This window comes from Nanorana parkeri, unplaced genomic scaffold (assembly GCF_000935625.1).
Source record: "Nanorana parkeri isolate BGI_ZX_2015 unplaced genomic scaffold, ASM93562v1 scaffold409, whole genome shotgun sequence".
Taxonomy (NCBI): Eukaryota; Metazoa; Chordata; class Amphibia; order Anura; family Dicroglossidae; genus Nanorana; species Nanorana parkeri.
Genome location: NW_017306677.1, coordinates 453410 through 467714, shown reverse-complemented (window position 1 = coordinate 467714; position 14305 = coordinate 453410). Strand labels below are relative to the sequence as shown.

Here is a 14305-nt window from a genome sequence, read left to right as displayed (position 1 = left end):
AAAAACAATATTTTTTTAAAGTTTTTTTTCATTGATTCCTGTCCCCCAGGACAGTACAGAGATTACCATACACTCTTTATGGCCAATAACTTGCATATAAGCCCTCTTAAAGGGGACAATTGTTTTTGAAAGTTCTACCCCCAAAGGCTCGCATTGAGTTCGAGTTTGAATACAAACTTTTTGGATGTTCAAAACTTCGAATTCGAACCAAACTCAGACCTGTGCGGCTCATCACTACCAGTCACCCCCCTTCTTGCCAATGCCATCATGTACAATGCAGGACCACCCGCCACATCCAATGCTTATAAAGTGCTGCGCAAACTGTTGGCGCTATATAAATCCTGTATAATAATATAGTGGCTTGTGCATTGTACATAATAACGTACCAGTGCTTGCTCACATTCCAGGCAAAGCTAGAGAGCGGGGGAACAGAACACCAGCTGTGGCTGGGCTGGAGTGCTATAGAGCAAGGTAAGTATTACTCTGTATTAGATCAGTCTCAACCCCTCAACACTAAACAGATATTCATTCTAGATCTGCAGAAATACACTACTGTGCTGAGATCCCACTGTGAACACCTCAACACTAAACATAGGAAATCATTCCAGATGTGCAGCAATTCACTTCTGTGCTGAGATCCCACTGCTCTAACATCCTCAGCCCTACATGTAGGGATCCATTCCAGATCTGCAGCAATACACTCCTGTACTGAGATCCCACCATCTCAACACTAAACAGGTATTCATTCCAGATCTGCAGCAATACACTCCTGTACTGAGATCCCACCACCACCACCTCAACACTAAAACGTAGGGATTCATTCCAGATCTGCAGCAATACACTCCTGTACTGAGATCCCACCACCACCACCTCAACACTAAAACGTAGGAATTCATTCCAGACCTGCAGCTCTTTTGGGGGGAAAGGTTCTCACCAGTCAGCATCCCATCTATGAAATCCCAGGCATGAAAAGTTCTACTACAACCCCAGCCTAAATTTAGCAAAGAATACTCAGTCGCAGGACACCTACTAATTATTTTCCGGAGTTTATAATTTGCAAAGGGAAGAGAGAGGGAGCAGCAGGCAGATCTCCTAGGATCACTGACTTTCTTCATACATAGGTAACCAGATCTGTCTTGCTGTCCTTGCACTTTCCTCAGAGTGGTTATCAGCAGCAGCTGCACTCATGCATTCTGCTGGCATGGATTACCAGAGACAGAGACAGCCTGGATCTGAGGCTCAGTCATCCAGCCCTCCTTTACCCAACACCGTCCGAGAAGTTTATGTGTGCAGCAGAGAGCGGAGAGAGCCCGGTGAACTCCTATGAACATGAAATCATTGGAGTACAGATTACAAGTGGCCACTCCCTCCTTTCTGTACTGTCTGCTCTTTTATAAATAGCCTGCTAGTGTTGTATGTTTGTGAATGTTGGAGTGTGTGTGTGTGTGTGTATGTCTGCGGTACTCTTGGACTTTGTGCACAACTTCTGTTCCCCCAACTCTGCCCATCTCTGCTCACTGCCCTCTGCCTGCCTGGCTGCAATGGAGCTGTCCACATCGCCCTCCCTGTGGGCTTATGGCTCTGTCCTGCTCATCTTCTCCCTCCTGGTGTATTTGAAATGTTCCCATTCTGACATGGTTCTGACCCCTGCTCTGCTCGTCTACTTCTTCCTGCTGGTGCTCTTTGAGTGGTTCTGCCACCTGTACCTCCCCATCTTTCTAGGAATGGTTCTGCTCAGTTTGGCATGCTGCTATGTCCTCAGCATTGTGTCCCCCAAGAAAATGCTGCCGGTGGCAGGGAAAGCTGTGCTGATCACAGGTAAGTGGTCTCCATACAGTCACTGAGCTTCACTGATTTAGGCAAAAGGGAAAAGGCTGCAGAAATGCCATGCTTATTGAAAAGCATCTTAACTCAACTGTATTACATTTGTATTATCTTTCTGTGAGGATCCTGATCACAATGTAAATATTTAGGATTTGTGTACAGGTGTCAGCATCCATCTAGCCCATATACCCTGTGTGCTTGTAGTGTTATAATCCATCAGTTCAACAATGTAATGTTACTGTAGTCTATATAACATACAGTTGAATGTTACTGTAGTCTATATAACATGCATGTAATGCTACTGTAGTCTATATATTATACAATGTAATGCTACTGTAGTCTATATATTATACAATGTAATGCTACTGTAGTCTATATATTATACAATGTAATGCTACTGTAGTCTATATATTATACAATGTAATGCTGCCATAGTCTATATATTATACAATGTAATGTTACTGTCGTCTATATAACATTAAATGTAATGTTACTGTAGTCTATATAATATACAAAGTAATGTTACTGTAATCTATAATATACAATGTAATATAACTGTAGTCTATATAACATACATTTAATGCTACTGTAGTCTATATAATATACAAAGTAATGTTAATGTAGTCTATAATATACAATGTAATATAACTGTAGTCTATATAATATACAAAGTAATGTTACTGTAGTCTATAATATACAATGTAATATAACTGTAGTCAATCATAAACAATGTAATGTTACTGTAGTCTATAATATACAATGTAATGTTACTGTAGTCTATAATATACAATGTAATATAACTGTAGTCTTTATAACATGCAATGTAATGTTACTGTAGTCTATATAACATACATGTAATGTTACTGTAGTCTATATAACATACAATGTATATATAGAGTACATTTAGAATGTAGGATCAGTAGTCCTTGGTCAGCACATTTTATTTACATGTACGCTCTACTATCACACTGCACATGGCTTTGTATATATGTTTCAGCCAATCAAAGGAAAGGGCTGCAGGGGGCGTGACAGCCAAGTGCTTTATAACTCCAGTGTTATGCTTGATAGACCAGTAATAGGCGATACCTACAAACTACATTTTTAGGGCTCATGCACACGGGCGCAAGAAATCCGTATGCTTGTTGCTTTTAATGCCTCTAAATGCAGCCCGATAATAGCCAGTGTGTCCATGCACATTGTGGCATTTAGATTCGTCATCTAGAACAGCATTCAGGGACGCAAAAAAAAAAAAAAGCCCCTAACCTGGATATGGAAAGGAGTGCTTTACACACATAAATGCGTGCAAACACGTAAAATGTGTGTATGGGGGTACTCGTGTAAATTCATTCTAGTGTTTTGAGAATATATTAGTAATGGAATTTTACACACATATGCTTTAAGGGTCAGTTTACAACATATGCGTTCATACTTTTTTAAGTGTGCACCACCGGAAAGCGTCTGTGTGAACCGAGCCCATTTATGACAATGCAAATTACCTTGTCTTGCATTTTGAGCTGCCCATAGAACCTAACAAAATGTCACTTCAATAAAGTTTTAACAAATTAAAAAAAAAACGGTGCAATGCACCTCAGTGAAGCGCATCAGCACTGTCCGGGGACCTGTACACCAGCAGCCGTGTGGTTGAGCGCAGCTGCTGCTGTGAACAGACCATTAAACACTATGGGGGGAATTTATTAAAAACTGGAGCAGATAGAACCAGGGGCAGTTGCACACAGTAACAGTAAATCTTCAGTTTGTTCAGTTAAGCTTTAAATATAAAAGAAAAAAGCTGATTGGTTACTTTGGGCAACTGCTCCAGATTCTGTCTGCTCCAATTTTTATCAATTCCCCTTAATATGTGCACAAGCTTTATGCACCATTACATGCTCATGCTTCTGGCAGCAAGACCCAGCAATTACATGAATGATTCCTTTTGCCAGTGTGCGTGAGCTCTTAGGATTAGTGTAGGCTAGAATTTGAGGTGCGTTTACCATACGTTTACTTGTATGTGAGGAACGAAGATAACACATAAATTGATGTCAAAATGACTTTTTCTTTGCATTAATTGGAGTAGTAGGAAGAGCAGTGAAGAGTACAAACCCAACCTATACAACAATAGCGACCTGACAGTAGGAGCGCATTCGAATTCAGCTTATATCAGTTTAAGATCAATAATAATAATCATGAGAAATGATTGCTGATCAATTAAACCATCTTCATTGGCTTTGTATACATTGTATATAGTATGTATTGCATTCCAGTGGTGACGGAATATAAACTACTAATGCTGTAACAGTATTGGTAAATAAGCCCATTCATGTGGATTTATCTAACATAGTTATGGCAAAAGCAATAAAGCAACACAGTATTAAGCTGGCCATGCACAGCTTGTACTTTGGCATATTCCTGCTGGATCAGCCAAAATTCAAGCCATGGGTGGCCTGTTGGCACCAATCCGGCTCCACAAACTTCAACTGCAAAATTGAAGGAGCTGGCTGAAAATTTGTTGGCCGACAGTGACTGCATTCAATCAGAGGGATAGTCGTGGGAGCCGGCTGCCAGAATTCAGTAGTTGGCAGATGGAGGTTCCTCCATGCTTACTGTTTAGCATGGATGGCAGAATTGGCTGATTCTGTTGAAAGCTATCCAAGCATGGCTAACTTTAAACTGGACATACAGTATTTGTTCATCTGATTGTACAATCTCCTTAGATCTGTAAAATGTGAAGGCCTGTCTAAACCACCCAGCTAAACCACCCATTCAGTTGGTAGACCCCTTGCAGGCCCTTGCACCGGATAGTTGTCAGAAGTTCTAAGGCGATTGTACAGTCACACTATAACATATATAGTCAAATTCATTGTGAATGTTGCCGTCCAGAGGCGGTGAAAGTACAGTTAACACATCATGAGATATCAGCGTTTGCTAGGGCAAATATTTTGGCCATTGCTACCTACTTCTAATATATCACACACAAGGAACCAAACTCCCACACTTTAGTAAATGGATCAGTGACAGGAGTTCAGATCAGTTGTTGTGGTCTATAGAATGAAGGTGCCCACAGATGTTGGACAGCAGTCTTCAGGTCTGGCCATTTTCTACTGGATCAGACAGGAGCCTGCAGATACCACTGGCAGCCATTCTTGGGGAATTGTATTCAGCATATGTCTGTGAAGGTTCTCATTCATCCAAGCCGTGGTATATTTGTAAAAAATAAGTTAAGGCAACTGGACTTGCTGTATTTTTTTTCTTGAAGACGTTTCACTGGTCACATCTTCAAGACAAAAAGTTGCCTTGACTTATTTTTTTACAGATGTATTCAGCATGTTGGAAAACTTCTCTGATCATAATTCTTTTTTACCTAATAAGCCACCACACAGTTTTGGTGTTAAAGACACATTGTAACATACACTGGCTTAACTGGGTATTCATTAAACATCTCTGGCATGGATGGAGATGAACTGTTTTGAGTATACTAGTATGGAGAATACCGTTTTTAGAGGTTTTGCTAATCTTCTATGAGAACATAAAAGTAATACAAGTATATGATAACCATACGTGCATACCTTGTTTGCTTGTTGGAATCAGCCCTAGAGCAACCATCGCCTGCTATTGGCCCAGACTATGATTACCATCACCCATCTCGTTCTTGTGTCCACGTTCGGCAGCTGTATTGTGATCTTAGTGTATGTAAAGTGTAGAGACGCAAAATAATTTGCACTGTCTGTTGACCAAGGGCCTGTGTCAATGGGTTTTTGTTGGGTTCAAGCGGGCCATGCATTTGCATACATGTCTATAGTAATGCAAAACCTTCTTAAAGCAGTTGTAATGGAGTGCAAAGGGAGGTCAACTGCACATGTCAATTCTGAATGATCTCAGATAGGTCTCAAACTGATGCCATAGACACAAGCCCAAAGTCCATCAACACTGGCCCTTACAGTGCTTCAGTGTCAACCATAGACATAGAACAGGAGCAATATCACTCTACATTTCATCCCTGGTGTACACCCCTCAGATTTACTATTGTATGTTAGTGCTGGACTAACATTGCTACAGATGAATTACTAGTAGCTCATGAATTACTAGTAGAGTCATTCTTCAGTCTTTTTTTTTTTTAAAGTGTCTGCAAATTTTTTATTTATGCTTAAAGCCCATTTCCACCTTTTGAAAAAAAACCTAATGCCAGCAATGTACACCAAGTATACATGAAGCAGACATATGCAGTGGATGTATATGGACATAGACACTTTTTTTAAGCTTTCCACTTCATATCTGCCTGGAAATTTCTGTCCCTGTGCTGTGCAAGCATTGTGTGTATATCTCCCTCCCCCTCCGTACAGTGTATTGTGTGCAAAGGCAGAGCTGGTGTTTACTGATCATGTTACAATGGGTGACAGGGAGGGGGAGAGCTGATTACAGTCTGACACCCTGGTGTCAGACTGATTTTCTGTGGAGAAATGTACTAATTTTTAGGCTTCAGGCCTAATAAAACCTTCATAAAAAAAAGAAGAAAGCCTGCAATGTGAATGTGCACATGTGTACATCATTACTGCACCTCTTTGTTACCACAATAAATGCTAATCACTTACAAAGGTGGAAATGGGCTTTAAACCTCCATGTTGTCTGATAGACATTTGACTGTATGACTGCTGTATACTTTGGTCAACCCCTTTGTCACATGAAAAAGCTTGACCACGCGAGTCATGTGGTTAGGATCACATTCTCCCAGTTAGGACAGACCCCCAAGTAATCTGTACTGCAAAGTCATTTGGTACAAATATTGGATTATATAAAAGTCATAACAATTAGGTACCGACTAAGTATCAATTTAGACTAGAGAGTTTAATGAAAGCAGATTTGCTGTGGATAATCTTATGTGTTCTGCTTTCTTAATGTATTCTTTATTTCTCTACACTATTTGTTTTATCAAGAACAAATATATATAAATAATATAAATCTTCTTACTAGCACCTTAAACAGAAAAACTGTTCAGTGCCAGGCCTGCGAAACATACTCCAATACAAATGTCAATGACCCAGAAGGCATTAAAGCTAAAACTTCATAATGGCAGCCAGGGAACAAACATACTCAAAGGAGAGTTTAGCAATTGAAGCCTCCATGCTTTTGTTATGACAGAGTCACTTTAAAGCAAAACTCCAGCCATGAGGAATAGATTAACATTATAAGGCTGGGTTCACACCTAGGCGTATTGAATATGCGCGTTTTTACCGCGTTTTTACCGCGATTCGCTGTAAAAAAAACGCACGACAAACGCCCGTTTCCGAGGGCTACTTGGCTGTATCCCAATGGAAACGCGAGACCAAAACGCCCCAAAGAAGTAGGCTGTTTTGTATCGCGTTCGGACGGGCGGAAATACGGCAAGATGTGAACCAGACCCATTGAATACAATGGGATTTAGATGTTTGAGCGTTTTGTAGAGCGCTCGTCGAGCGTTGACCGCGCTACAAAACGTTCAGGTGTGAACCAGGCCTAAAGGTGCTTCCTTACCTTGTGCAAAAACGCTGGCCTTTTCTTTTTTAAGGGCATTCTTCCATTCTTTTTTCGCACTCCAACATGCCCCTTATTACTCCTGTTTTATGGTTGTTCCTGTATGTGTGACTGGGCACCACTGTTCTCTCCCAATGGAGAAATGTCATCGGATCGCATAGCATCCTCCAAGTAATTTATTGAACAGAGCAGTGATGTGCTGACATCAAGCTTGCTTCTTTGGGCCAGTATAATTTCTGTTGCACTTCTATTTCCCCATAGTGGTCCATGTCACATGTGATCCTCTCTCTGGCACTCAGGCAAAGTAAAAAGCAAAAAAGTTGCAGATGATGTCACATTACATAAAAGTTGGAGTTCAGCTTTGAAGTACAACTAAAGCCAAACCTTATTTTTGTAGTTTTGGATAGGGATTAGAATGCCTGACATGCTTTTATGGCTGTCTGTATTCCCGTTTTCACACTCTCTATTTGTCCTGGGGACCATTATCAATGAAAGTGGAGCCTTTATCAGTGAAAATCCCACATTTTGGGCTCTCACCAGAATAGAAAGAAATCTTCCAATGGGGACACTAGTTCTGGTGACCCTACTGACCACTAGGGGTGTGCCTCATGTTGGATGGATTTTCTCTCACTTTCTGTTGGACAGGAAGTAAAGGGAAATCTTTGTTAAAACCAGATATTGAAATATGTATGTGTGAACCTTAAATGATGATTGATTTTCTATATTTTAATCTATCCAAGTTTGGAGATTCAGTTTTTTACTGTACTGCTGATTTTGAGTTTACAATTGGTAATCAATCAGTAAGCCTGACAGGCAGACCTAAGTATAGTTGAAACAGTTGTTGGGAATGCCCAAAGAAGACTTGGCCTTTAAAATGAGTTTGAAGAATAAACCACATTACTCAGGACATAGACTATGATGCCCAAAATGGGATAGAAGGAGAACACATGACTCAGCTACTAAGAGTATGGCACTCCCTTATGCTAATCAGAAAGACTTTTAAGGTAAACATCACATAGGTTATTTTAAAGTAAAAGCATGGATAAAAGGATGAGGGATGATCCTTTAAGGGACACACACTCACACTCACACACTCATTCACACCACACACACACGGACACGCCCACACTCACGTTGAATAGACAGACACCTGTTAGATCTATTTTTACTTACTAAAGACACGTTTCTTAAGCATCTTATAGATTTCTGCTGTAAGATATACTATATTTTGTAATCATCAAGCATCTTATAGACTCATTCTGTAAGATATACCATATCCTGTAATATTTTGTAACTTTAAATTAAACACATTCTGAACTTTATACAACAACGGAAACAATCATCTATTATTGAACTTTTCCCATCCTATGCTTCGAGAAAAGGAATATGACATAAAAAAATCATATTTCGTGTCATTTTCTTACATCTCCTAAATTGGAAATAGATGGCAAACAAAGCTGACAGGCATTATAACCCTCCCATACTCTATCCAAAACATTCAAACAAAAAAATGTTGGCTTCAGGACTACTTTAAGAATCTGCCCATTGGACATATGTCGTGTAATGGGACTCCCCACACAGCCAGCACATTGAGAAAGTACTGGCACTAGATGGGGCCAAGGAGAATAGAAGTTTGCTATGCTCTTCGGCTTCACCTAGGGGCAGTAACGAACTGCGAACGTTGTTCACACAACTATACGCTGTGCAAATGCATTATGATCTGCCCCCTAGTGTGTTGTTATTCACATTAGAGTTATATCATGGGAACCAAATTCTTTCCTTTGTAGTGAAATATGGAGGAGGCAAAGTTATATGCTGTCTAAACCGTGTATAACATGTTGCAAACATAGATTCTGTACACATGGTAAATGCTTTGAACCTGACCTTAGATTCTCACAAATTCACTAAGGAATATGCTGTATGGCCCTGTTAAAATGTGTTCTTCCAAAAGTTCTCCTTTAATCACATACTGATCCCGAAAACTTTGGCCCGTATTTCTTACAATGACAATGTAAAAATACAGTTAAAAATCACTTAACCCTTTCACTATTTCCATGTTCCATCTCAGCTCTCTGGAAGTTTATGAGGCCCTCGTGAGCTATGTTTAGCCACTACAACCGATGAAATCTTTTGCTGCCTGGCTTTGAATACTAAGGGGCAATGTTCCAACATCAGCTCAATAACTCTTACATAACTGTTATCTCTCAAGAGAATGAAGGCCTTTTTTTATAAAACATGCTGAAAGGGAAAATAGAAATAAACCATGCCATAAAAATGAAAAGCTCAGTAGATTCGGGTTCATACACTCCTGCTTAGCTGGCCAAGAACTTTTATATGCCCCCACTGGAAATTTGCGAAGAGCGAGAGGTTTGGCGGTGAAATCAAACCTCTAGAAGTTTATGCGTGATGCCTGCTCTGAACCTTTCTGTATTACATTAGAGTGGACGTGCTTTTAAAGGGAGCCCGGGTGTTCTGAAGGAACTTTTATGTACGTAAATGTGATCAGCCGAATGTAAAATACATACAATTAACTGGTGCAGAGGTTTCTAAATCCTTGCTGATGTTTATAGTTATACATTGAATGTTGATATATAATGGGTAGCATTTGCTAATCTTATATCCTGGGTTTGATTCCCATCTACATGGAGTCTGTATGTTCTTCCATGTTTTTGTGACTTTTCTCCAGATACTAGAGTGAGAATCTTAAAACATAGCGACAGGTTAATTGGTTTCCACTTATAGCGGCAGGGCCAGCTTTCTGTGTAGCCAACATAGGCTGTGGTCTAGGGCAGCAGGACTGCCAGGGGTGGCACAAACCCTTTACATATAATTTGCTGACTGCCAGTAACACTTTCATATGGACAGCAAAAATATTCTAAACTGCTGTCCCAAATGCCAAAGCAACTGGGCTGTATCCTCGCTGTTGTGCACACTGTTTCTATATTTGCTGATAGAATGCACTTGCAATTCACTCACTCTGGGTTTGTACACTTAGAACCCCAACTGCTATCATGGAAAGTGTTCATGTTGATGGGTGTTCTTTTCAAATGCTGCATTTGCCATTCAAATGCAAATGCATTACTCTGAGTTGCAAATGCAGGGTTTGACAAGACAAAGCTGCATTTGACCTTTCTTTGCCTCAATAGGACATGCAGCATTCAAAGAAACACAGTGCAAAGCATATCAAACGCAGCACAACACAAAGCAGGTCAAACTGAACTGCCATGTTTACTGCTCAATAAAAAAGTCATTGGGATTTTGCTGACCTAGATGGGCATGCCTTCCATATGCATGTCAAATGTAGGAAGAGAATACCCGTTGGCATGAACACTAAAACAACTGTTTGTCTTACTCTTCTAGTCATCGAGTTTAGGTGTACTGATGCAGATTGGGAAAGCTGTTTTTTTCATCCTTTCTGCTGCCAGCCTCAGTGTACCCTTCTGACACCAAGAGTTCATGTTGACAGGCATTGCCGGGCATTATTTTTAAACACTGTTTCAATTCGAACACAGCAACATGCATTCAAATGGACAATGCAGTGTATGATGTGCTTTGCCTGAATGCACCTTAATAGGACATGTGCCTAAAAAAATGCAGCGCAATGCCTGATCTGCCATATGTACTGCTCCTTTAAAGCCAATGGGTTTTTGCCTTTCTATGTTTGAAATGTGTTCCAAATGAAGAAAAACAAAGTACATTCACATGAGCCCTGAGGCCAGCCAGTCAGCTGGGTAGGAGGACGTCATCACTTGACAGTTGACATAGGGTGGCAGGGAGTAAAAATCTGGCCCTGTATATTGGCTATACTGTGGGCATCATTATAGAAGTTCTGCCCAGTGTACATCCAGGTGAATGGCGTTCGCATGGCATTAGCGCCCCCAGATGGTGAAGATGAGTATAGGAATTTTCTGTATTCGTCAGTGCCATCTAGGCACTGTAGTGACATACAAACAGTATAGCCGGTTGGAACTTTTATTAAAGAAGTCCTATGTGTGCACCTGCGATAAAGAAATTAGATTATAAGAACCTTTTGGGGGAAGCAATTCAATTTATTTGTAAACTATATGATGAGGAAGATATATGTAGGCAGTTATATTTCTTCATTGTAAATGGCTTGAGCAAATAACTGCATGGGTTTTATTTGAAGAAATAAGGCCCCAGATGACATGAGTGATTTGAAGCTCCATGTTAAGTGCCTGTTCACCAGTGACGTGCGGTACCTTCACTACCTGGTGAGGCATTCCCCAGCCGCACCCCCAGCACAGCCAGCTCTGCTCCAAGCACACCGAAGCCCGCCCTTATCCCGCCAAAGGCCCACCCCCATCCCGACAAAGCCTGTTCCTCACTTGCTCGTCACTGCTGAGAAATCGAGATCTATGTTTTTTTTTTTCTTTTTATGATTGGACAGCTTGGACCAATGGCGCTTTGCCATTGGTCCAAACCATCCACAGAGCTTACGCCTCTAACAAAGAGTAGAGGCTGTGACAGCTCTTGCCTCACTAGTTAGGTTACACAAGCAGTGGGGAAGACCGCTGCTGCGTAACCTATCTTAGCTGTCAAAAGCTGGATGCAGCGCTGCCTGAAATTAACAGGCAGCACTCCGTCCATGACTGGTTACACAGAGGGGAGGCTTTCCCTGCTGTGTAACCTGCTAGAAGCCGATCTGAATGGAGAAAAAGCTGTCAGCTTCAGACGTGAAGCTGACAGCTTTTTGCTCCGTAATACTAGGTGAGGCTATGCCTCACCTATCTCCCCTGACCGCACGTCACTGCTGTTCACATTTGAGTGTAGTGTTGGTTGAAGCTTAAAAAAGTCGCTCAAAAAAGTCCATGAGCTTCTTTTGGGGCAGAGTCACATGTTTTGGCCCCAATAGACTTCAACAGAGGCACCTGTAAAATGTGCAAAAAAACATGTAATGCACGTTTTTATTAGCTGGTTGTCTTAAAGCAGTGGGCAGACACAAGGTAACTTGGATATAAAAAACATACATTTGCTAATTTTAACCTTCTGTAAATTGTCTGGAAACTGGGTGATATCATTTTATGAGTTATAGGGTTCTGTTAGACCAATATACAGTATAGAGGCATCAGGACTTACTGAATGCAATTACAACCATGTTCCAGGGTCCACTGGTTTTTCTGCCAGTGTAAACTGGAAACCGGCAGTATGTTCTATGTGAATTTATTGCTCTTTGCAAAGCAATTACAGGTCAATGGCCTCAGAGTCTATGATTTGTCACGTCAGCTGAGCATATATTATTTTACTGTCTGTTTTATAGCAACTTCAGAGTTTGTTACACTACTTGAAATATTGCCAAAAATGAAGCCCAGTGAGAAAGGGCGCACTATGAACTACATTGTAGTTAATGAGGAATTCATGGTATAGAACAAGTGGAGTGCTAGAACATAGAGGTAACAGCTCTCCCAGTTTGGAAGAGTGGTAATATGTGAGAATATTGTAGTTGAGCAATGTGTATGGAGAATTTACATGTTCTCCAAATGGCTGCAGCAGAAAAAGGGTCGTATGAGACTAGATTAAATAAAATATCATTTTGAAGCTTTTGGAATCCCCACCACCCTCAGGAAGAAGGAATTAAAATCCACACTTCACATAAATCAACAGGGCATGTCAGCATTAGCCGATCATGTTATCGTTTTTTGACTGTAGTACACATCCTAGACAGCTTGGTTTTTGGCTGTCAAGAGCATTGTGGGTGTTTCAAGCCATTAGAGGCTATTGGGAGCAAATTTGGCCATGTTCTTCTACATTTATCATTATAAACTATATATAGAGCAGAATTTGTAATACATTATGTTACATTGATAGAATTAATACATAAACTGATCTCTGGCACATGCATATCTAAAGAGAATGTATTGTCTCTGCAGTGTTTTCTTTAAATATATACAATATATTTAAAAGAGACCAGGTTGATGTAAAATGATAATGTTATCAGTGTGTATACATTTTGAAAAATGTTGTCTGTGTGCAACTTGTATTTATATAAAGGCATTGGGACAGCCATATCTGCTCATCCAATATGCAGGCTTTGCTTCCCACACAACGGTTGTGTTTTACTGTTCTTTCACAGTGCAACTGTATGAGCTGACTGACTTAGTACAAACAATGCACTTCTTACCTGGCTGATATCTTACCATAATAGTTGTTCAGCATGAAGACTTGACTGACTGTACTAGAATATGTTAAAGCCCATCTCTAAGCAAGCAAAAAGGTACCCCTGCAGTTGGGCTAACCCCTGTCTAGGGGACTGAATTAAATCATGCATTTCCAAAGTGTGAGTAGGCCACGGAATCTACTTCTAAGTCTTTGTTCACACCTACACTTGCGATTTGGTATTCCTGTGTCAGGAACTAGCAAATGCATTAATCATGCATCCAGGGATAATGATCTACTCTCAACTACATGTATTAATTTCAGATATGACTCCAGTGCATAGCCCTGAGAAACATGGAAGAGGGCCTCTTCAAGAGGCAATTGATTGTCTAACCTTCCAACGTTCATTACTCTATAATGAGCTAGATATAAATGTAGGTATCTAGAGGCAAACTTGCACACATATATGGAGTGTTTGTAGTGTCACTTGCGCTGCAAATACAAGTCCTTGTATTTAAACCAGATTGGTGTTTACAAGTCCTTCATCAAATATGGTATTTTAATTATTTATATTTGGAGTGATATTTCTGTAAATCCTATTAGCTTAGGATACCTAGGTACTGATGCATACACTGCCTATTATATTCCAGTTTGAGTCTATCAGGTAGACATGAAAACATAGATCAATGGTAGCTATTCACATTCATAGTATTAACTACATATGACTCAGTTAGTGTGCCCAAGAAAGATGCCAATTATACCAATTAGGATGTCTTTATAGAGGTGGTCAAGATTTCTTTTATAACTAGTTCTTTGCACAACAACTCCTATAGCCTTCTAAAAGCCAATGTATAATACATTC

At 40.3% G+C, this 14305-nt stretch overlaps 1 protein-coding gene across 1 annotated transcript in view; it reads left to right on the top strand.

The window, feature by feature from the left end:
- The first annotated feature begins 1384 nt into the window (after positions 1-1384).
- Positions 1385-14305, top strand: part of HSD11B2 (hydroxysteroid 11-beta dehydrogenase 2) — a 42271-nt gene continuing 29350 nt past the window's right edge. The window contains exon 1 of the mRNA XM_018559645.1: positions 1385-1818. Coding sequence (XP_018415147.1) covers positions 1416-1818 — 403 coding nt within the window. The 5' untranslated portion in view covers positions 1385-1415. The remainder of the gene's footprint in view (positions 1819-14305) is intronic.